The sequence below is a fragment of the Sceloporus undulatus genome, chromosome 6 (genome assembly GCF_019175285.1).
Source record: "Sceloporus undulatus isolate JIND9_A2432 ecotype Alabama chromosome 6, SceUnd_v1.1, whole genome shotgun sequence".
Taxonomy (NCBI): domain Eukaryota; kingdom Metazoa; phylum Chordata; class Lepidosauria; order Squamata; family Phrynosomatidae; genus Sceloporus; species Sceloporus undulatus.
Window position 1 is genome coordinate 87,019,246 of NC_056527.1, and position 23,672 is coordinate 87,042,917.

Here is a 23,672-nt window from a genome sequence, read left to right on the forward strand (position 1 = left end):
GCCAGGAGCTTAGTGCCTTTGAGAAAGACTGGCTGCTTTTCAAACTCACCCCATGACTTGTCTGTTGTTTTATCAGATTATCCCTTTAATCGCTGAGAACGTTTGCCTCCCTGCCCCCATTCCCCATTTGGCAGCGGATTTTAAAAAGGTAAAAGTCCTTGGCAGAGGTCAGATGGAATACATAACTTTTTTTTCACCCTTTTCCCAGTCTAAAATAGCCCCCGGCCCAAAGTTTTCCAAGATGTGATAGCATTCAGGGACAGAAAGCAAACTATTTTGCTGATTCCCAGATAAATGCTGATTACATAAATGAAAGTGAAAAGTTTTAAAATGGATTTATAAACAAAAATATATACAGACATCCAATGCAACAATGAATTGTCAACCTCTGTAACATCAATGCGGCTAACAGGATATTGCATATTTGCATATCTGGATATTAACAGGTACCATAATATCATATTGTTTTCTTGGACAAATAATTTCAAACCTCAATAAAAACATGTTCCATACCCTGCAGTATTTCACAGGTAAAAACTGGGACACATGTGGCCAAGCAAAGATGACAAAAGTTATTAATGAGAAAGAACAGAGATGCTAAGAGAGGCTGCAGCAGTTTGCTTTTGCCTGAGTCTACTGGACTGGAGAAGATTTCATCTTCTCCTATCTTCTCCCTTCTGCTGAGTTAACTGAGCAGAAACTACTTTTGCACGTTGAACCCAGTTTGCAGCAACTAAAGCCAGTGGAGGATAAAGGAGAAAGTGGGAAGAGGAAAAATATGTTGAGACATTTTAAAAGCAGCATAAAAAGTGGGATGACAGAGGATTAATTGGGATTGGCCTGGCCATATTATGACAGTTGGAGAGTGTGATTTTCAAGGCATAGGAAGTAACCCTCCACTGTGAGCCAGTCTACATAAAGGTGTCTTTAATCCAGTTAACCATGTACATAATACATTTGAATTGATTGATTGATTGATTGATTGATTGTCAAATATTTTAACAAAGGTCCAAAACACACTGCAGAAATAATCAAGTTTGACACCACTTTAACTGCACTGGCTCCATGCTAGGGTATTCTGGGGTTTGTAGTTTATTGTGGCACCAGAGCTCTCTGACAGAGAAGGCTACACATCTCATAAAACTACAGTTCCCAAAATTCCCTGGATAATTTCTGCAGTGCGTTTGAGACCAAAGTTGTCATGATTTTGCCTTACCTTTTTTTTTTTTAATGAAATACGATAATAGTAGAGATATTGAAAGAAATGGGAGAAGTGGGAGTTTAATGCAGGAAACCATTTAACAACAATGACAAAAAAACCCACACCTTTACTCTTTAGTAATGCAGTAACACCAGAAGAATCAAAATAGCCTCCAAAATTAAAGTGTGAACTTTATTCACATTCCTCCCATACAAAAATCTCCACCACCAATTAGATAACTAACACGTCAGTTGCTGAATTTACTGATTAAAGCTCCTTTTAGTTGTTTGGACTATGGAGCTTTTTTAAAGCTCATTTAACAAATCCTATTTAACTTCTTAAGCTGCTTGTTTGGTGAAAGTACATGAGTTAAGCAAGGAAGAGGCAAGTGAAGGAAGAGAGCAAGTGAAAGAACCTAAATCGGGCAACACAGGTAGCATGTATGTGGCGGGGAGAGATGAGGGCAGCGATTCCAAATTGGAGTATTTGAGCTTCATTTCAGGCAGAAAAATAAGTCTTGAATCAGGAGCGAAGAGGAAAGAGCAGAAATAGATTCAGCTTCAAGGCTTCAAAGAACAGTACATCCTCCCACTTTTGACAATTCATGGGGATTTTCAGGTTAAGGAGCCTCCTCTCCCTTTCCCAGTTCACTGTGAAGTTTAAATATCCTAGATCATTTAGCGTTCATGATGTGGTTTAGCTCCATGTTTGTTCCACTACATGAGAGGCAGGACTTATGGAAACTGCAGGCCACCCCCCAATTTAATTGAGTGCATTCGGGATGTGTGTGAACAATGGAGATTTAACCCAGGTTCATCCTGGATTATTTTCACAGTTTGAATAACCCCTAACTGATTTATGTTACAGGAGAGTAGATTTTAACTGTCTGTTAGAAGGAACCTCTTGATAGTGAGAGCACGGTTTGACTAGAGAACCAGTTGCTTAGGTCTCCTTTTCTGTGTGTCTTCAGAAAGAAGCTAGTCAGCTACCTGGTGGGGATGCCTCAGCTGGAGATAGCGCAGGAGGTTGAATCCAGTGGTTCATAGGGCCCCTTCAAACTCCATGATTTTGTTTTTTCATCATACCTGATATCAAAAGACCTCAGGGGGACATACAAGTAAACTCTTTAATAAAAGGTGAAATATTTCAGTTTACGCTGAAAGCTGTGTGCAGGAAGAAGCTATGGCGCACGCGCCCGACACCGCACCATGTGCACAAGCCCCATTGTTTCAGTGGGGCTCGAGCATACATGATATTTCTCTTACATTATTATTATTATTATTATTATTATTAATAAAGCGCAGTAAATTTACAAGAAACAAATCCCCCACATAAGGGAAGGGCCCACTGGATCTGCCATAGCCTAATTTCACCTCTATTAAATAAATACCAAGGACACACCGATCCATTTTACACTTCTTTGTTGCTTTCAGACATCAACCCTGATACAATATATAACGTTGCCAGATTCTGTACAGCTGGGGTTAAAATTTGCCAGGAAATGACCTCCACGATAGACTAAAACCAATCTTGTCTTGCTATACTGAAGCTGTGTAATCGGAAAGGATATTTTAAATATTGTTTTAAACCTGTGTTCTCACTTTCTTTTATTTTGTATCCTCCTTTTATCTGTGTTGGTCTATGGGTGTAATGAAGATTCTGTTCTATTCTATGCAAGGGAACTCAGTGTAAACAAGCAAAAACAATTTAAAGTAATAAAAATAATTTAATTAGATTTAAATAAAATTAACAACTTATAGCAAGTTGAAAAACTTCAAACAGTTTTACAGTCATATATACAGTCAGCCCTTTGTATCCTGCATCCATGGATTCAACCATCCATCAGTTGACTCCCCCCCCCCAAACAAAATCGCAAACATTGTATGCTTTCTCAAGACCCCTCTTCTCCATCATTGAAAGTTATGGAATAAAAGAACTGTATGAAACCTCTCCCTTGTTTCCATTTTATGTAGTACATCTCTTTCGCCCATTGCATACAGCCTTTTGCTTCTGCACTATATGAACTGTAGTGTATGCCCAGTGTTTAGACAACGTGTTGAAGTTGTTAAGAGCATTTTAGCAGTCCAAGGCCAAAATAAACACCACTAAACAAAAGATATATTCAGGAAAACCTTAACTTAATTTCAGAGATCTCAGAGGAAACCTAAAAATAGTGTGGTAGCTGTTCTTTCTCCTTGCTCTCTGTTTTATTGGGACATTGAGAACTCCTACACATAGCAACAAGATGGTGTAGCGGGTGAACTTCTGGCCCTTCAAAAGTTCTTTTGGGATTTTAAGGCTGGTCTTTGATTCCGCTCATCTAACCAATTAATTTATTTGCATGGGGGAGGATATTCCACCAATGTTCAGGCAGGAACCTTTATGTCTTTTGACACGAGGGTCCTATTCTTCTTGTTGGTGAATCAGTCTGTGTTGTCCATTAGTGCTGGCATAATGCTAGCCAAAGGCAGTGAGATTCCATTCCCCTGCTTTGAAAAGGAACAAGTCAGCCCTTGCTGCTAAAAAGGGAAACAGTGAAGGTGGCCAAATCCATCGGTTTTAGCTTTGCTCCATTTCCTATTTTTCTAACTTCACATTTGTCTAATCCCAATCCTGCATCATTTGGCAGTTTTTAGAAAGACTACATGAAAATTAATATGCTTTTTCCTGGATATTTCTTTTAGTAGGTACATATTTATATACAGTGTCAAAGAATCACAGAACTGGAAGAGACTTCAAGGGCCATCCAGTCCAACCCCCTGCTATGCAGGAACACACAATCAAAACATCCCTGGACAGATGGCCATCCAACCTCTGTTTAAAAACCTCCAAAGAAGGGGACTCCATCATCTCCAAGGGAGCATGTTCTAGTATCAAATGGCTCTTATTATCAGGAAGTTCTTAATGTTGAGATGGAATCTCTTTTCCTGTAGCTTGTATCCATCGTTCCATGTTCTATGCTCTGGAGCAGCAGAAAACAAGCTTGCTCCATCTTCAGTATGACATAATTTCAAATATTTAAACAGGGCTATCATATCACTTCTTAAACCTCTCTTCTCTAGGCTAAACATACCCAGATCCCTAAGTCGCTCCTCGTAGAGCATGGTTTTCAGACCTTTCACCATTTTGGTCACCCTCCTCTGGACACGCTCCACATACACATTTTTGACACATACACATCTATGTGTGCGCACATATTTATTTCCCCCTCCCATTATTCATTTCTATACATTGTTGACACTAATATCACTCCAAGCTGGGAAATGCAGTTTGATGACACTGGGAGGTTTGTGGGTGGTAGGTCCAGGAAGAAGCCTGCCCCTACCCAAGAATCATCTAGGCCTTGAAAAAAAATATCCCAGGAGGCAAGCTGGCTCTTGCACCAAACTAGTTCCCTGAACTTTGGGTTAAAGGATTGCCTCTGAATTAAGTTTTTAATTAAAAATTCAGTAGGTTGGATCCAGATTTAGTTATACCTCATGTAAGCCTATTGAAATCAACAATTTGTCATGGCTACGTTACGTGTCATTTATGTCAGTGAAATCTGCTCTAATTATGACTAAATGTGAATCCAGTGCATTATTATGTAATACAAAAACTTACAGGGAGAAATTGTCATGAGCTGACTTTCTTCCTCCATTCATGCCTAAGAGCAAATGCTGCTGTGATAGTTTATGAGCATTGTTTAGAAAATGGAGCATGAGTCTTCTTTTTTCCTTCCAGAATTATCATTTCATTCATTTGCAAATGCATGCAGATTTAATTAATGGATTAATCAGTTTAAATGTATACAGTTTATTAGCTGAGATTGATTTAATTAGATTACAGCCCTGCTCAGAACCCCACATGTTTCAGAACCTGCTAGTGTCGGGGTGCAAGGGAGCAGCTGCTGGGGGGAAATTGGAAGGTTAAAAGGAAAAAGGAAAAAGAACCCAGCCTAAAGCACATACAAAAACCTAAGTGCACTCAAAAGATCTCCCTGGATCAAAGCCAATACCTTAATTTAACAAATGATTGTAATTGCTTTTCTCATTTTTTTTTCCATACTTCAAGTCACGTCCCCCATTCCTATGCCCATTGGGAAATCTTTAGAGAACTGTTCTGCCTTTGAACTGTTGACTGTTACATCCTCTTCTTTTTTCCAGAGAGCTTTGGGTGAAGGCTACCACCTTAAAAACAAAAGAAACTCCCCTTGTGTCTATACTCCTCCTTCTCTTAAAGGTAAGGTACCTTTCGAACTGTGATTTCCAGTTTCGGTAGTAATGCAGAAATGACCTACCCGCCTCACAGTATTTGTTGTGCTCTGCATTACACAGAACTTAAGAGCACTGCTTTTTTAGACTACACCTCACAGAATCCACAGTCACACTGGCTAAGTCATTCTGAAAGCCAGGCTTTAGTAATAGCAATAGCAACGAGACTGTTAACATGCTGAATTTTGCAGTGATTTCTAAACATTCCTGTTATAGAGAAACTGTCAACTGGATAGTTAGTTTTGGTAGAGTTTCTGGTAATACACAATATATAAAACTTTTTTTATCATTATTAAAAACATTGTTAGAAGTAGACAACTAGTCTATCTTTGTTTTTCCATATACACCATTTATATGGAGCCAATATTCTCTTTAGGCAGGCAGAGAACTGTAAGTACACTTCAGTGTGAATTCCATGTTGATAAATAAACCATGGAAGTATCCTGATGGAAGTTTCAAGAGCATCTATAGAAGGGATTTCCTAGTAGGTTGTAGAGAGAAAAATAGAAGATGGACCAAGGATTGGAGCAAGGGTACAGTTTCCATGTGGGCTTCCGCACCAATGCCTGTGGTAACAAATAGTCTTACAAAATACATCTGGACCCTATGGTCAGGATCCAGCTGCATGTATACACTAACAGAAGAAAGCTGTCAGCAAATCCAGGAAAAAGAGCCATTTGCTTCCATCCATGCATACCCACAACAAGATGCTCTTCTATTTCCCCTTCTCCTCATAGCCCTATCCACACCTAGCCATCTAGAGGTGTTCTTGAGGGTGCAGAATACATTTATGGGAAGGGAAATCAGTTACTTCTGGGTGCTTCTACCTAATTTGATCCTGGCCTATGGCCGTTGAAAAAGAAATCTTGAAAATAAACAGAAAACCTAAGATAGTCCTGATCTGACTCCCGTGTACAAGTCTGTAAAAGCAACCTGAAATATAGAAATTCAGCAGGCCTAACTTTTCCCAACCTACTTCTCTACTCCCCATCTTTGTTACTTTTTCTGATTTATGGTAATTTCCTGTCGTGTACCTTCAGGTTGTTTCTGACTTATGGCAACCCCAAGGCAAACCTATCACAGGGTTTTCTTGGCAAGATTTATTCAGAGGGAGCTTGTCTTTGCCTTCTTTTGAGGCTGAAAAAGTATGACTTACCCAAGGCCTCCCAGTGGATTTCCATGACTGAGTGGGGATTCGAACTCTGGTCACCAGAGTCATAGTCCAACACTCAAACTGTGATACCACACTGGCTCTAAGACAAAGGCAAAACTATCATAGGGTTTTCATGGTAAGATTTGTTCAAAGGTTTTTTTCCCCCATTGTCATCCTTTGAGGCTGAGAGTGTGTGCCCTGTCCAATGTTACTAGTGAATTCCTGTGGCCCAGTGGGTTTTTCTGACCCAACACTCAAGCCACTACACTATGGTGGCTCAGTGCCCCACCCCAATCTACTACATGTTCAGTTACTGTCAATGGAGGTTGGAGGTTGTAGGTTCTATGAGAAGTCAAAAGTCAACGAAAAAACAATGCAGATTGACAGTGCAGGAGGACACACAACACCGATCTGGAGACGGATACAAGATCTTGCCACAAACTCAGATGCCAACTCTGTCCACACATCTATTCAGGAAATGTCATCCCAGGACCTGATGGCATTACTCACAATATTAGAGGGACTTTCACTTGTTCATCCTCTAATGTGATATATGCCGATCTGTGTCAACAGTGCCCTTCAGCACTCTACATTAGGCAAGCAGGCCAGTTTCTAAATAAATAGACATAACTCACACATTAGGAATGGGGATACACAAAGACTGATCCCAGAACATTTCAGTCTTCCTGAGTATTCTGTCTCAGACTTCAGAACAGCAGTCTTTGAACAACAACGACATGACAAAAGAAGATCGGAAAGAGAAATCACAGAACTGGAATGTACCCACAAATTCCAATCCATCTGTAGTGGTTAAACAGAGACAAAGGTTACCTGGCTTACTACACACATTAGAACACTAGTTAACCCACCGACCATGAGGTCTCTCAGGGACATTTCATCACATCTCCTTCCTGGTTCCCACACCACCTTTCAGCATTCATTCATATGGTTATCTCCTCACCTTGGGTTTAGGCAACGTTCTTCCTCTTGCTTTTGTCCTTCAATGACCATCTTTAAAACTGAACTTATCACATCATCTCCATACCTGCAAAGTTTTGCATTTCTGTTGCCATTCTCACACTTGGCCTGCTTTTATAGGTCTGTCCCTGGACCCTCCATTCAACCTCATTCATCTGAGGAAGTAGATTCAAGTCTACGAAAGCTCATACTACCAGCTTCTCTCTTTCAGTTAGTCTCAAAGATGCTACAAGATCCCTTTGCATATTGAAAAACCAATGCAAATTTTGACAATTTGCTTAATTTATTTATACTGCAGGACTCTGGTTGCATCATGTGGCATTTAGCTAGTGATCACATTTGTGATCTGCCTGCTTTCAAAGTATACACAATTCTTCCAGAATACCTTAGCCACAAGTGCCACCAACTTCATAACCTGTTTTTCTCACATGAAATTCCTTTGCTGCTGCTATTTTTTTCAGCTCTCCGGGAACTTGCAGTTCTAAGGAAACAGACTTTTCATACACTTAATTTGAATGTGTCAGGTGCCCCTTCTTCCCTCCCTACACTTTTATTTTTATATTTTTCAAAAAGTTGAAAACTCCATCTGTTTCAAAGCTAGCCATACTGCAAGAGTGAAGATGACCTCGGGGGCATGGAGAGAAGGGGGAGGAGTGGTTATGTGGGGGTGTGTATATGCATGAAATGAATCTTGTATTAGTTTGCATTAACTACTTTCATTTTGGAAAGCAGCTAGATTTCTAGGGAGATGAAATGACTCATAGCACACAGTATTTGTGTATGTGTGTGTGTGTGTATATATGTGCATGCACGCACACATGCACACACACACAATATGCTTTCCTGCATTCCTTATCAAACCACCCATCTATTAAATGGAATGGTGTGTATGTAAAGTGTCAATTCAAGTAACAGGGAGTTCAAAGCAAGATCTAACATTTAATTGATTTATTGCTTAAGTTAATTACAATAGTTCTAACATATAAAGAAACCTCCCCGATTAACTAAGCTGAGTATGTGGGCAGGAGTATAAAACATTTAATAAAAGTTCTTATAAAAATTACTAAGAGCAAGAACTAGCCTCAAAGAAGCATTCTCCTTTCTTTGTCATGCATGCATGGAAGCAAATGCCTCTTCTAGGATGATTACAGTTAAGACACATTCATCCATTGTACAGTATAAATGTTAGTGATCTCACTTTTCTCACTTGAGAAGTACTGTTTTTATTTTATATGAAAATATATACAAATTTAATTGATACCTTTAAACTTTCTCTGATTAATTAAACAACTTTACTTTTTCATGTTTTGAAATGCTTTCTTCTCTAAGGCTCATACTCCAAATCCATATGTTGCTGCTCATGTGTAATCTCAGCAGCTGTGCTTTGAACACTAATTTTCTTTCTTTTTTACCTATGTAAGAAAGTCACTTAGCCTGCAATCTCTATACGGAAAGTCAGCAAGGAAGAGCATCTTAGTCATTTCATTTTTATCAGCTCCCCACCTCATTTCACTTGTTCCAGTTCCTTTTGCCAACATGTTGTTGTTGTGGGCCTTCAAATAATTTCTAACTTATGGTAACCCTAAGGCGAAGTTATCACAGGGTTTTCTTACTAAGTTTCTTTAGAAGGGATTTGCCATTGCCATCCTCTGAGGCTGAGAGAGTGTGACTTGTTCAAGGTCTTGAATCGAGGGTTTTGGCACCATGGGGAAAGAAAATATGTATCCATATCTTTTTCTGTAGAGGGAAAAAGAAAGGCATCTTGGGGCGCATCAACACTGTAGATATAATGCAGTTTGACATCAATTAAAATACTATAGTTCCATCCTATAGAAACCTGGGAGTTGTAGTTTTGCAAGATCTTTAGCCTTCTCTGCCAAAGAGTACTGGTGCGTCACAAAACTACAAATCCAAATATTCTGTAGGATGAAACCATGGCAATTAAAGTGGCATCAAACTGCATTATTTCAACAGTGTAGATGTACTCAGGGAACCCTAATCTGGAGGTGGAAGAGGATTAAGATGTCCTTTTCTATCATTCTAGCCGTCTCCCTTTTTATTGAGTATAGAAAGCATATGAAAATAATACATGGTTCTTACAATATTCATGAGTTGAATTCACACACACACATACACACACACACACACACACACACACACACACAGAGTTGTATAGCTCTTAGATTATTATTAAAAACAGCTGTTCTTTAAATAGCATCTTGGAATTTATTGTTTCAGAACACCACATAACAAATGCACTTTTTCATATATTGTTATATATTTATTGTCCATTGAGTCTTTTAAAAGTACGTAAGGTGTCGTAGGATATGAGTCACAACTACAATGTGTGTGTGTGTGTGCGCGCGCTTTCAGGTTGTTCTGTCGCCTTAGGTAACCCAATAGATTTCATAGGGTTTTCTTAGGCAATGGATACTCAGAGGTGACTTTGCCACTTCCTTCCTCTCAAGTATAGCCTACAGTGACTGGTATTTGTTGGCTGTCTCCCATCCAAGTACTAACCACAGGGTAGCCATGAGGGCAGTTAACAACAACAAACAACAACACCAGTAGCATCACGAACTCCAGGTACAGATTCCTGGCATGCTAATACTCCATGTACAGAAGACAACAACATGGTTTACATGTGATGCTAAGCACATGGAACCCTATAGAGATATGATATGGCCTTGTATTGCATTCAAATTGAGCCGTTTACCTCCTATATCCTGTGTTCCTGTTCCTGTCCCCAACAGTAGATCACCATTGGTTTTTTTTACCATGTTTAATTGTCATTCTTTTGTAAGCAGATCATTCTTAGGTAGAATTTGTAAATGTTACTTTTTGGACTGCATTTCCCAGATACTCCTAGGCCATGACCATACAACTAGAGGATTCTTGAAACTGTAGTCCAGATGATGATGATGATGATGATCCCAAGTCTTATCTTTACTCCTTCCCTCACAAACCAAATCTTTGTTCTTTAGGTTTGAAATGCTAAATAGGAAAATGGAAGATAGTAGTCTCCTATACATGTACTCACATGCCCGCACGTACAAACACACCTACTGAGTTTTCAATCCACCTATTTAAATATTCCAATTTTAGCATCACTGACAACAACAACAACAGCATCCTTTTTCCCCCCCTTCCCGGTGATATTGGGAGTAATTTCCCAAACGGAGGTTGAAAGCGCCAAGGCAGTTGGAGACCAAATGTGTTTGCCAACAAAGCCCTATTTAAAGTCCTCCTCTTCCTGCCGTGTACGTTTCCCACAATCTGCTGTTTGCGTTGAGTACTGCCAATTGTTGGAGTGTTTCCTGCAGAAATGCAACCCACGGAGGGAAGGACATCCTAAAGAGAAAGGGACCAGCCATAGAGGATTTCTCAACTTTGTCCCAACAACACAGCAGCTGGAAACGGAACTGAAACCATTTTGGGAGAGGTTGGGAGGGGAGCAAAGATGAGGGAGCTGGTATCCTTGAACAAGATTCAGTTTAGGGATACTGCATCTAAGGATGTAATTGATAGCTAATTTCTTTCTCATAGGAGGCAACAGATAATTTTAGCAATTTTCTTTCTGCCGTAGACTTTAAAAACAGAATAGTTTTTGATGACTCTTTGCAGTTTGGGACTTATTTTGTGCAAAATTCACCCTTTTTTCAATAGAAAACAGCATTTTTTGCGCATGTCTTCTCTTTTTCTGCTTCTTACCACTTAGCATTGTCTTTTCCAATGAGTCATGTTGTCTCATATGTCCGAAGTATGACAACCTCAGTTTAATCATCTTCGCTTTTAGAGAGAGTTCATTCCTGATATGGACTAAGATTTATTCATTTAGTCATCCCCACTTTTAGTGCGAGTTCAGGTCTAATTTGGCCTAAGATGTATTGATTTATCTTTTTAATCATCCATGGCATTTGGAGAACACTTCTCCAGCATCACATTTGAAATACATTTATTCTTTTGTTGTCAGCTTTCTTCACCATCCAGCTTTCGCAGTACGTAGGAGTCAGAAATATTATGGCATGGACGCTTCTGACTTTGATATTCAATTATATATTTTTACACTTGAGGTTCTTACTTTTCCTTCATAACTGCCCTTCCAAGTCCTAGTCTTCTTCTGATTTCTTAACTGAAGTCTTCTGATCAATGACGGACGCAAGGTATAGGCAATCTATCCCAGTGTCTACTATAGTATCTCTTATCCAAAAGTCTGAAATGCTTCAAAGTCCAGAACTTTTTCACGGGTGGCTGACATAGTGATACCTTTGCTCTCCGATGGTTCAGTGTACACAATCTGTTTCATGCACAAAATTATTCAAGATATTGTCTTAAATCACCTTGGCGAACCTATGGCACGTGTGCCAGAGGTGGCACTCAAAGCCCTCTCTGTTGGCACACATGCTGTCGCTCTAGCAAAGAGTTTGCCAGAGTTTCTTACTAGAAAGCTAGAGGGACGTGGCACTTTGCAATAAATAAGTGGGGTCTGGGTTGCAGTTTGGGCACTTGGTCTGTAAAAGGTTCACCATCACTGGTATATATGAACGATAAATGAATTTCATTTTTAGACTTGGGTCTCATATCTAAGATATCTCATGTATATAAAATATTCCAAAATCTGAAAAAATCTGAAGCACTTCTGGTCCCAAGCATTTCTGATAAGGGGTACTAAACCAGTATATTTGCAGTGTACTTTCATGGCATAATTATACCTTTCTGGCACAATTTCTATTAAGCTTTACAGGCTCAACTCTTAGCACTAAGAAAAAAATTCTTTGTATTAGGAAAACCAATATAATAACATAGATAATTTGCATCACTTTGAAGTAGATGATGAAGACAATGAAAGTGTGGGTCAGACAATTATTTTAAATCTGTCTTCCTAAAGAATAAAAACTTACTCAGAAAACAACAACAAACATGCAGTTTGTGGTTTAAAAACAAACAACAATGGCTTTAATAAATACATATGTAAAATAACAAAAACCTAATTTAACTGGAGATGGTTTGGGTAAGAAGAAATAAATCTCACCATCTTTTAACATAGCAGGGAGATGGAACAAGCTACTGGTTACTGACTGCAGTTACTAGCAGTTTAGAATCTTGAGAGAGAGCTATTAAACTGCCTCCAAGTGACAGGAGCCACATGGTAGAATGAGAAAAAGGAAAGGAGTCCCTATCTATATAATGAGGGACAGGAGAATACAAACATAAATTTTCCAACAAGAACTCTTTTGTGTGGTACAGCAGGGATCATTGTTGGTTAAGGGAGCGTCATTTTATTTAATGTGCAGTTTTTACATAGCTGGGTGTTTTTTTTGTGTGTTTTTATTTTGTTTTGGGTTTTTTGGCACTAACCACTTAGAGCCAGTATGGTGCTGGAATATGAACTTTATCAAATGGGGGAAATGGGGGGGGGGAATTGGGGATTTGAACTCATTATCCTATGAAAGTTGTGTGAATGCGGTGAAGATTATTCAAGAGGACTTATCCCAGCAATAACCAGGTAATAACCAGCAACAAATCATTCACAGGGAAATCCTGTGAATTATTTGTTGCTGGTTATTACCCGGTTATTACCAGGATAAGTCCTCTTTAATTGCGACGTCGTGTGAAAATCTTCACCACGATTGGGATAATGACCGTTTAATGCTCCGATTTTCCCCATGTGACTCCGCAGAACAGGGTTTGATTCCTGCTTGGCCATGAAACACACTGGGTGATCTTGGACAGGTCACATGCTCTCAGCCTCAGGGGAAGACAATGGCAAACCTCCTCTGGACAAATCTTGCCAAGGAAACCCCATGATAGGTTCACTTTAGGGTTGCCATAAGTCAGAAATGACTGGAAGGCACACAGCACACATACACACAACCCCTGTTAAGTACTACAGACAGTGATCCTATGGTAGATTTATAGTATAAAGATATAGTATACAGTATATATACCTGGGAGGGAGTGAAAAAGACAGGCCCAGTTCCATTAGGTCTAACTGTGAATTCTGTAACTCACATCGCTCTCTTTTATTTTATTGTATTTTATTTATTTTTTGTATTTTATTGTATTGTATTCTCTGTATTTTTATTGCTGTAACACGCCCAGATTCCTTGTGATTGGGCAGGCTATAAATTATTATTATTATTATTATTATTATTATTATTGTTGTTGTTGTTGTTGTTGTTGTTGTTGTACTGTAAGAAAGAATCATATATGGGACTAACTGAGGGAAGAACCCAGGTCAGAGAAGACTAGCATCTTTTCCAAGAAAACCACCTATGTGTCTTTTAGAGCCTGTGGTCTTGGGTTGTGTGCCCTAAAGTAATGAGAGAACCACAGTCCTGTCAGGTTCACACAGGCACATGCATGCTGGCAAAAGGTAACTTTCTTCCTTTTCCTGACATTAACACTCACTGTCACTTGCGCGCAACACACTGGATGCTGCACTCATCCATCTCCCAGCAGGCTTTGCGCTCATCATCACACCCCCACACCTATTGTTCACACCTGTCTTTCTGTAATTCTTTTTTTTTCTACCACTATTTGATCTACTGAGGGGGAGTTGGCACTTTGCCTTCCCACGCATGCCTAAAGCTTTTATATTGTTCCATCACTGTTGCTTTTAAAGGTTCTTTCTTTCTCTTTCTCCCTCATGTGTGTGTAACCAAAAGAGAGTTGTGGTGTGCACCTATTGAGCTGCAGTTGTGCTCAGCTGGAATTTGCGGCTCCCTTGATTTCATGGGGAATATAAAACAAATGATTTTATAGGAGGAAAATATGGGCAAAGCTCCAGTTTTATTCATGAAAAAGTGATGCTGAAGTGTCTGTGAAGCACAGCTTGTACACTGACATCCTGTTCCCAGCACTCAAGGTCTGACATAGGCAGATTCAGAGATAGAAAAGTTAGTAGATGCGAGTTCGCTCATTTAGCTAATTGTTAAGAAGCTTTTAAAAATCAAATTCAATTGCATTTATGATAGAAGGGAGAAAAATTTAACTGTTACAACCATTTAATGTCTGTGCTATTACAACTTTTTAGTGTCACCAGAACGAAGGTGAAAATTACCAGCCAGAAATTATTCTGGTTGCACCTGCTCTATAGACGTAATGCAGTTTGTCACCACTTTAATTATCATGGCTCCATCCTATAGAATCATAGGATTTGTAGTTTTGTGATTATACCGGCATTCTTTGGCAGAGAAGTCTAAAGACCTTGTAAAAGTACAGATCACAGGATTCCAGAGGGTGGAGCTACAGCACATAAAGTGGTGTCAAACTGCATTATTTCTACAGTGTAGATGCACCCTCTGTCCCTGTTTTGAGGGGGAAAGCTCCATGGAGTTTTATAAACCCCGTTTCTGAGCCAGCCTACCAAAAACTTAATTCTTGCTTGATTTTCTTCCTTCCTTATAATCTTTCTCCTTACCCCACTCTTTCTTTAGTTTACTGATTCCCACTTGGATCTCAGTAAAAATTTCTCGCATAAGAGCTTCAAAATCAGTCTCCTAAAACAGAGGAAGAGTTTCTATGTGATGTCTGGTATTGGACACAGGAGGATATCTGGATACAAAGACCATCCCATTCCAAGCTACACTTACTACCTAGTGGTTTAAATTGTTTAATCTTGGAATTAACTAAGGCAGCATCCACATTGCAGAAATAATGCATTTTGATACCACTTTAACTGCCATGGATGAATGGCAGAGAAGGCTAAATTTCCTCACAAAACTACATTTCCCAGAATTCCATGGCATTGCACCATGGCAGTTAAAGTGGTGTCAAACTGGATTATTTCTGCAGTGCAGATACAGCGTATCAGCAGGGGCCCTCCGTATCCCAGGTATGCAAAAAAAGGTGGGGCATCAAATCCCATTACCATCTGTGGACTAGACTATTTTCACCTGATAATTCCTGTTGACCATGTTCACACATTTTTTTAAAACCAGGAATCCTGGCATATGCAGCCAAGTCAGTCCTGCTTCACTCCTCTCACTTACATAGGAGAGTAAACAAACCAGGGACCATATGAGTGTTATGTTTGAATTTGCAATTATCATTTATTGTTCTGAAGCAAGCCAGGATTCATTAAAACAGCTTCATGAATCCTGGCTTGCTAGGACACACACACACACACACACACGTTCCTGGATTCAAATATAGTCAGACATGCCATCCACATGCACCACTACTGGGGACAACAGGGGCTGTCCCTAATGGTGGTGCAGGCACATGCCCGTACCACCATTGAAGTCCTGTTGCCCTAATAGCAGTGCGGGTGCATGCACACACCACCACTGGGGACAACAGAACTTGAGTATCTGCAGATTTTTGGTATCTGCTGGGGGTTCTGGAACAGATTCCACCATGGATACTGAGGGCCGACTGCATACAGTTTCTGCTTTTTCTTTTTTTTTAATTAAAGGTCGTGGTAAGAAACTTGGTTTGACTGTGGAAACTGCTGTACCCATTCTACTTCAGCCATTTCCTCAATAAAAATCATCCCTCCTTCTGAAAGCCACTTTTTCTCTTATGTTTCAAAGGGAGACTTGTATTTTAGATCCCAGTGTTGTAAACGCTGTTTGGGAATGATGATGTTGATCAGAAAAAATAGTACTGCTTCTCACCTACCCAGCAGATAAAGATGCAGCTGAGTCCCCACAACTATTTGTTCTTCTTTTTTAAAGTCGGGAAACAGTTCTTCCACATACCATCTGGTCCAGCAGCTTTCCTTATATTGTTGGTGATGGGGCCAGCCATGTGACGGAATTTGCAGGCAAACTCAGGCCTGTTACAGACTGCCAAAATAAAGCTGCTTCAGGTCTCTTTGGAGGTATGCTATTTAAATGATGCATGGGTTCTAAGAGTCCGGAGGTCGCACCAAAGCCACACTCCATTCCTAAGCACTGGAGTGCAGCTTTTGGTGCAGCTTCCAGATTCTTAGGATGCATGCATCATTTAAATAGCATACCTCCAAAGAGACCCGAAGCAGCTTTATTTTGGCAGTCTGTAACAGGCCTCAATCTAGAAGATGTTTGACTGTTCCCCAGTTTATTTCAGTTGTCATGAAATCAATACAGTAATTTGCATTAAGAAGGGCACTTTTTTGTTACTCCTGAACCTTTAACATTAGCCTGACCCATTAAACTTAGAATTGGTGTAAAACTATGGGGGAGACTTCACTGCTTTAATTTCTTTGTGTCTTGCCACTGTTAAACCCACAGGAGCATATTTTATATATATAAAAAAGTTGACAACCATAGTGTGTTTGTGTGTGTGTTGTAGAATATGTGTTGCTGTAGCTTCTACCCACCCCACCCTCAAAAGGTCAGTCATTGCTGAGAATCCCTTGTGGAGCCATGTTTGTACTTAAGCCAAGAATCTGACCTTATAGTCTTAAAACACCTTATGTCCTGTGTCTAGAGAAGTGCTGGAGGTAGTACACACTTCTTTATGGAAAATCTGTTTGTTGCTATGCCTTTAGAAGAAAGTGAGGTGGAGTTACTTTGAGGGGGGGAACGGTTGTCTCTCCACCAGCCTAGATAATTTTCAGCCAGTTCCCATCATGCTTTTTTTGAATAAGGTCCTAGAATGAATGGTTTGATTTAAATTGTGCATTGCCTTCCTATTTCTTTCTGGGTGATTTCAAGGTGCTGGTTCTTATTTATAAAGCCTTACACAGTTTTAGAATAGGAATAATGACATTTACTTATAACGCCCTTTCCACCAAAGGGCAGAATATTAAACATGTACAATCAAAGACAGAGATAATAAAACCTAACACTATAAATATGCATAAAAACTCCAACATCCCACCAGCCATTACCCATCTCAGCAATCTCTGGTACAACTGAGCAATAATAATAATGTGTACAACCCTCTTTTCTAAGAAAGTGAACAGGGACACCTCTTTTCCCTGTTGTGCTGACTCCCTCAAGTCACCCCTTATCTTCCCTTTCAAAAAAAGGGAGCCAGGTGATGGCAATACTGAATCACCAGGCGCTGCCTCAGTACCTGGAGAGCATGGCGTCTGCTCCTGCAGATATGTAGCTGATCATCTCAGCTGTTCTTAGAAAAGAGATGCCATGACAAGGGGATGATGGGTCAACAAAAACAAGGAGACTGAGCTCTACGTGATTATTCATGATCTGAATTTATTTAAGGAGCACTGGTGGCACAGTGGTTAAAGGCAGGTACTATAGCCACAAAGTTGTAAGTTCAATTGCCAAGGCTCCATCCTTTTGTAAGTTGGCCAAATGAGTACTCTGTTGGGGCAATTGGTTGACAGATTGTAAACCACTTAGAGAGTGCCGAGGTCACTGGTAAGTGGTGTAGAAATGTAAATGCTATTGCTATTGCTATTCTTAAAAAAAAAAAACCAACATGTTTTGGCCTGTACATAAACTGGTCAGCTTCCGAGAAATGCGACCCACGCTATGGGGGTGAGTCTTGCCTGGTGCTCCTAAGAAAATATTTAGAAGGCTCCTCCAATGTGCAATAATGATGGGCTGTCAGTAGACCTCAAGCCCCACCTCAAGCGCAGAGCACAGGGCACATTTCTTGGAGGGAACAGCAAATACATTAGGCAATGGGCTTTATTTTATTTATTTCCAGGATTTATATCCCGTCTTTCTCCAACAGTGGGCTTGAGACAGAGTTGAGGTCTACTAAGCAGCCTATCCCCACTGCTTATTGAAGGAGCTTTCTAAAGGTTTTGAAAAGCTTTAGAAGGATTCTTCCATCTCAAGCCCCCTCCCCTATTTCCTTTGTTCTGTTAAAGTTGTCTCCAAGACTTGAGATTTGACTTGAGAGTACCTTGCAAGGACCTTGAGACTTGCAGTAAAAGACTCAAATCGCTGGTGTGCTGGCTCCCTCAAGTCATCACCCACTTAGCCCCTTATATCCCCTTTCATATGATAGCTCCTTTCCATATGAACCTGCCTGTAATTTAAGATCAGTTTTAGAAACCCCACTGCATGTTAAACGGCCAAGAGAGGCTACATTGGTGAGAACATGGAAAGATTCTTTTCTATGGTGGCATTCACACACTCACTGTTCCACCTTAGAGAAGTTAGGTCTGTGTATTGTTTAATTTTAGGCAAACAATTAAACATTTTTGTTCCACACATTCAATCGTTTTAAATTTAATTTAATTCTACTCTGTTTTAAAATACGTTTTCCTGTAATCTATTGGTGATAAACATCTTAACAGTAAATCCCTGTGGGGTCCTTGGAAGAAGAAAAAGGCAAATAAGAAGATTAATAAATAATAAATGTTCTCTCTGCTCCTTGTGTTGGAGGAAGGAATGAACAAGAATGCCGAAATGTGTCTTAGGCTTCCTGTCTATTCCACAAACAAGCATTCTGTAAAAGCATTCTTCTTTCACATTATCAAAACTCCAAACTTCTAAACATCTGTTCAGATAAACAGGCCTCTTTTTTAAAACAACAACAATGTGACCTAAAAAGTGCTGGAATAGCAAACAGAATTCAACATTATCAGGGTTAATAAACTGTTGGGCTACATGTTTTTTATTTCTCCCTTGCTAGAACAATTTTTCCACAAACAGGCCATTACTTTACAAGATCAAAGCTGCCACCACCCTTTCCTTGTTTCTGAGCCAATGCTGTGTGTTATATATTTATTTTTTTGGCTTGCAAGGTAAAGGCTGGCTCTAAGCCATTTTCAAAAAGCTGGATGCTTGGTGATAGAGCTACTGATGTAAATCTGGCCAAACTGCTCAGAACTTACACACACACACAGGCATGTAGCTACATGGGAGGCAAAATGATGGCATTGCCCCTACAAGTAAGAATTATCAAATTCTCAAATGAAATTTTCCTTCACTCCCCAAATTTCTAGCATTGCAGAGTGAGACAGTGAAAATTGTTCACACCTAGAACTCCCACATTTGTTGTGTTTCTATTCCCTTCGGAGCTTTGCCTGCTCCTTTTCTTTGGATGCCTAAATTTTATTTCTCGGTGCACAACTGTCATTTTAAGTTATTGGAATTATACAAATTTGGGGACTGAAAGAAAATTTCCTACAGGAAGAGACAATTCTTGCAGGGCAGAATTTTTGCCCTTCTTCCATTGCTACTTCCCTGCACCTATATGATTATGGGAATATTGGCACTGAGAATTCGGGTTTCTCCAGCCCTTTGAGCAAAACTTAATAAAATATTAGTATACAGTCGCCCCTTCTAACTTGCAGATCTAGGATCCACACCCTGAATTACCCATGGAGGGGCAACCTGTGCTGGGTCCAATGGCACACGCTGGCACACCCCATTCAAGCCTATGAGGCTTGAATATGTGCAAGCCCTGGAACAGATCCCCCATGAAAACAGATGGCCAACTGGACTTTGGAACAGTGGATGAAGCATTAGGGTATATTTTATTTAAATCTTTATTTAATTTGAATAAGATATTGCCGTACAGCCAACATGACATAGCAGTTTGAGCATTGGACTACGATTCTGGAGACCCAGGTTCAATTCCCAACTCAGCCATGAAACCTACTGGGTGACCTTGGACGAGTCATTTGCTCTCAGCCTCAGGGGAAGGCAATGGAAAGCCAGCTCTGAAAAAATTTGCCAAGAAAACCCTATGACAGGTTCGCCATAGGGTCACCATAAGTCAGAAACAACTTGAAAGACACACAACACATGCACACAAGATGTTGCCTAGAGTTGCCAGGCTGAATAAACACATAAAACTATTTAAATATATAGGTTAAGCTATATAAAGGTAGGACACATTACCATCATCTAACATAAAATTTAAAATCCATAGTTTAAAATTGACTGGGTAGGCCTTCCAGAACAGATAGGTCTTTAATACTGTTTTAAATTCAGGCAGCATGTTTAGCTGTCAAATCTCTCCCGGCGGGTCATTCCACAATCTAGGGGCAGCTGACAAAAAGGTCATCTGGGTGACAGTTGGCAGCCTAGTCCTGGTCAGTTAAAGTAAATGTCCCCCACAGGACTTGAGTGTATAGAGCAGACCATACAGAAGGAGGTGATCCTGTAGGTAATGTGGACCCAAACCATGTAGGAAATAACCAGCACTTTGTACTTTGCCCAGAAACTAACTGGCAGATGGTGGAGTGATTTTAATATTAGTGTGATGTGTTCACTCGTAAATGTACCAGTGATCAATCTGGCTGCTGTATTTAGTACTAATTGAAGTTTCCAAACTTGGCACAAAGGTAACCCAATGAAGAGAGCATTTCAAAAGTCCAGCCTTGGGGTTACCAGCATGTTCCCTACCATCTTTAGTTCTTCAATTCTAGGAAGGGAAGAGAAGGACACGATCCTGTGTCTTTCAATAAATGTTCAGAAGCAAGAGTTTCTAAAGGCACCCGCTTCTTTTACTCCTACCTCACTAGTGGTGCCTGCAGAAATCTTTTCTTGTATACACCTGCTTAAAGATGTGCAGGAACAGTTTTCTCCTGTCAGTCATCATGATTATGATTGATAAGTAGGGGCCCTTTCACACTACACAGTTATAGCACAATGATTCCACTTGAATTGCCATGACTGCATCCTATGAAATCCTGGGATTTGTAATTTGGTGAGCCACTAGAGTTCCCTGGCTCACTAAATTGCCAACAAATACTAGGTGCTGTAGGCTATATTTCAGAGGAAGGAAAGGGCACACCCACACACAAACTGCCAATGTCTGGATTCCATCAGCTGTTGCCATGTCAGTTAAAGTGGGATCATAACATGGTTGTAATGTGTCAAAGGGTCCTATGGAGTTCTCTTTACATGCCAGTATGCACACAAAACTCTGGCTTCAAATCACCCACATAAAATTTCCCTATAAAATCTTTGCTGACGCATGACCAAGTTGAAAGTACAGCGAATGATGAAATTTAAAAGATGTTTGACCTTTGGTAAACAAGGAGAATGGGACTTTTTTTTATTCTTTGTTTGCAAGGTGTGGTTGCAGAGAGGCTGGAAGGTATTAGAGAAAGAAGCTGACACTACCAAATAAATATCCTTCTCTCAACAAGAAAGATACTGTCTCTTTCTCCCTTGTGGTTGTTTTTCTTCCTCAACAAGGCAAATTGCATTCCTCGCTGTGGACTAGGTCCTTGCCAAGTTCATTGAACAAGGAAATTATTTTTCTCCTTTGTGCAAACATTTCAGTAGGACTGTAAGCTGTTCATGATGCTGTGAGAAAATTCCTGCCATGCTCCCCCCTCTAAGAACCTGTACTTTCTAGAAGCTGCTAATCTCTTGTTTTTAAATAAACCTCTGTTAATGTTCTTTCATCCTGTCAATGGAGGTTTTGTCTGTCAGATATTACAGTGTATTTACTGCAGGGAGCGTTTAATGTGATTCCCTGCAGAGAGTCTCAGGCTGCCCTGATAAGTCAGGATCTGTTTTAAAGCCTTGGCGATTAGCAAACTTCCCGACTATTAGTTTTGAAGGCATGGAATGTTTAGGAACATTTTAATTGCTACGGATGAAGTTGTCAGCAACCTAATGCAAATAAACTAAGGAATATCTCTGAGAGAACTGAAAGGTGAGATTGGCTCGAAGACAGCATTACGGTGACTAGGAACAGGAGGAGGGCCAGGGTGATGTGGTGGTTTAAGACTTGGACTATGACTCTGGGAGACTACAGTTCTCCTCTCAGCTGTGAAAAATCCACAGGATGACCTTGGGCAAGTCACACTCTCTCAGCCTCAGAAGAAGGTAATGGCAACCCTCCTCTGGGTAAGTTTGCCAAGGAAACCCTGTGATAGGATCTCCATAAGTCAGATTTGATTTGAAGATGCATGACATCAAAGGGACAGAAAGAATTGTATGTTCTTAGCATTGTATAGTGGTTTGAGCATTGGACTCTGACTTGGAGACCAGGGTTCAAATCCCCACTCGGCCATAGAAACCCATTGGTGACCATAGGCAAGTCACACTCTGAGCCTCAGAAAATTCCATGATAGGCTCACCTTAGAGTCACCATAAGTCAGAAAGGACTTGAAAGCACAACAACAATAGCATATTTTTAAAATATTTTTAAATTAAAACAACCAACCAAACATACAAATGCATGTGTGTGTTGTGTGCCTTCATGTCATCTCTGACTTATGGAGACCCTAAGGCAAACCTATCATGAAGTTTTCCTGGCAAGATTTATTCAGAAGGAGTTTGCCATTGCCTTCCTCTGAGGCTGAGAGAGTGGACTTGCTCAATGTCATCCAGTAGGTTTCATGGCCAAGCTAGGAACTGAACCCTGGTCTCCAGAATCGTAGTCCAATGCTCAAACCGCAGTGCCACATTGGCTCTCAGCCTGCATACAGACACAGAATACTTTTCTGTATCTAAAAAACATACAGTACTGTACAAGGAAAAAACACATATGCCTAACAACAAATGTAACTAGAAAAAGAAAAAGACACTGCTCACTGAACAAGGAAACAATAGCTTCCAGCATAACTTACTGTGATTCCTTTACATATCTACTGCCTTTAGTTTATTCATTAGTTAATATGATAATTATTATAACCTTTAAACCATGCTATCATACTACAAATAAAAGTCCACACAACAACTCAGTAGACACGAGTGCAGAGTTTCTGTTTGTCATTTGGCTTTTTGAAGATATTTGGTGTTATGAATTATGAAGACACAGTTATCTTTTCTTCTCTCCTCCCCTGATCCCATTACTGTACCTTCATGCCCTTTTCTAGTCAATTTAAACAAACAGATTCTCAATGCTGGCTGGTGGCTCACATGCCAATGGGGCATTGAATCTGCTCTGAGGTTTAGTCTAAACTTTAAAGGAACTATCCAATGTGCTGAAACCTACCACCATCGCCGCCAACATGGGCTCAGCAGTTTGGATAGGTCTTACAGAGTTCAGGCTTAAAACCGGACCATGTTTACCATGCCACTTACTAGCCAACATTGAAGCCCCTTCTGTTGTCCCAAACAGCCTGGAGGTGAGGATAGGCCAAAGGACTATGGCCAGTTGGGAGTCCAGGCCAGTTGGGAGTCCATAGCATCTTATTGCCATTCTTGTTTTATAAAAGAAACAGACATGATGTCAGAGGTATCTTCTTGCAGAGAGCATGCCAGTG

The 23,672-nt window shown here is 40.1% G+C and overlaps 1 protein-coding gene across 3 annotated transcripts in view; it reads left to right on the forward strand.

The window, feature by feature from the left end:
* The window catches only part of PPP1R1B (protein phosphatase 1 regulatory inhibitor subunit 1B), a 92,913-nt gene that overhangs the window by 17,964 nt on the left and 51,277 nt on the right, over positions 1-23,672 (forward strand). For all 3 annotated transcript variants that reach the window (XM_042476201.1, XM_042476200.1, XM_042476198.1), the window contains exon 4: positions 5,347-5,422. In XM_042476201.1, the coding sequence (XP_042332135.1) occupies positions 5,347-5,422 (76 nt within the window). The remainder of the gene's footprint in view (positions 1-5,346; positions 5,423-23,672) is intronic.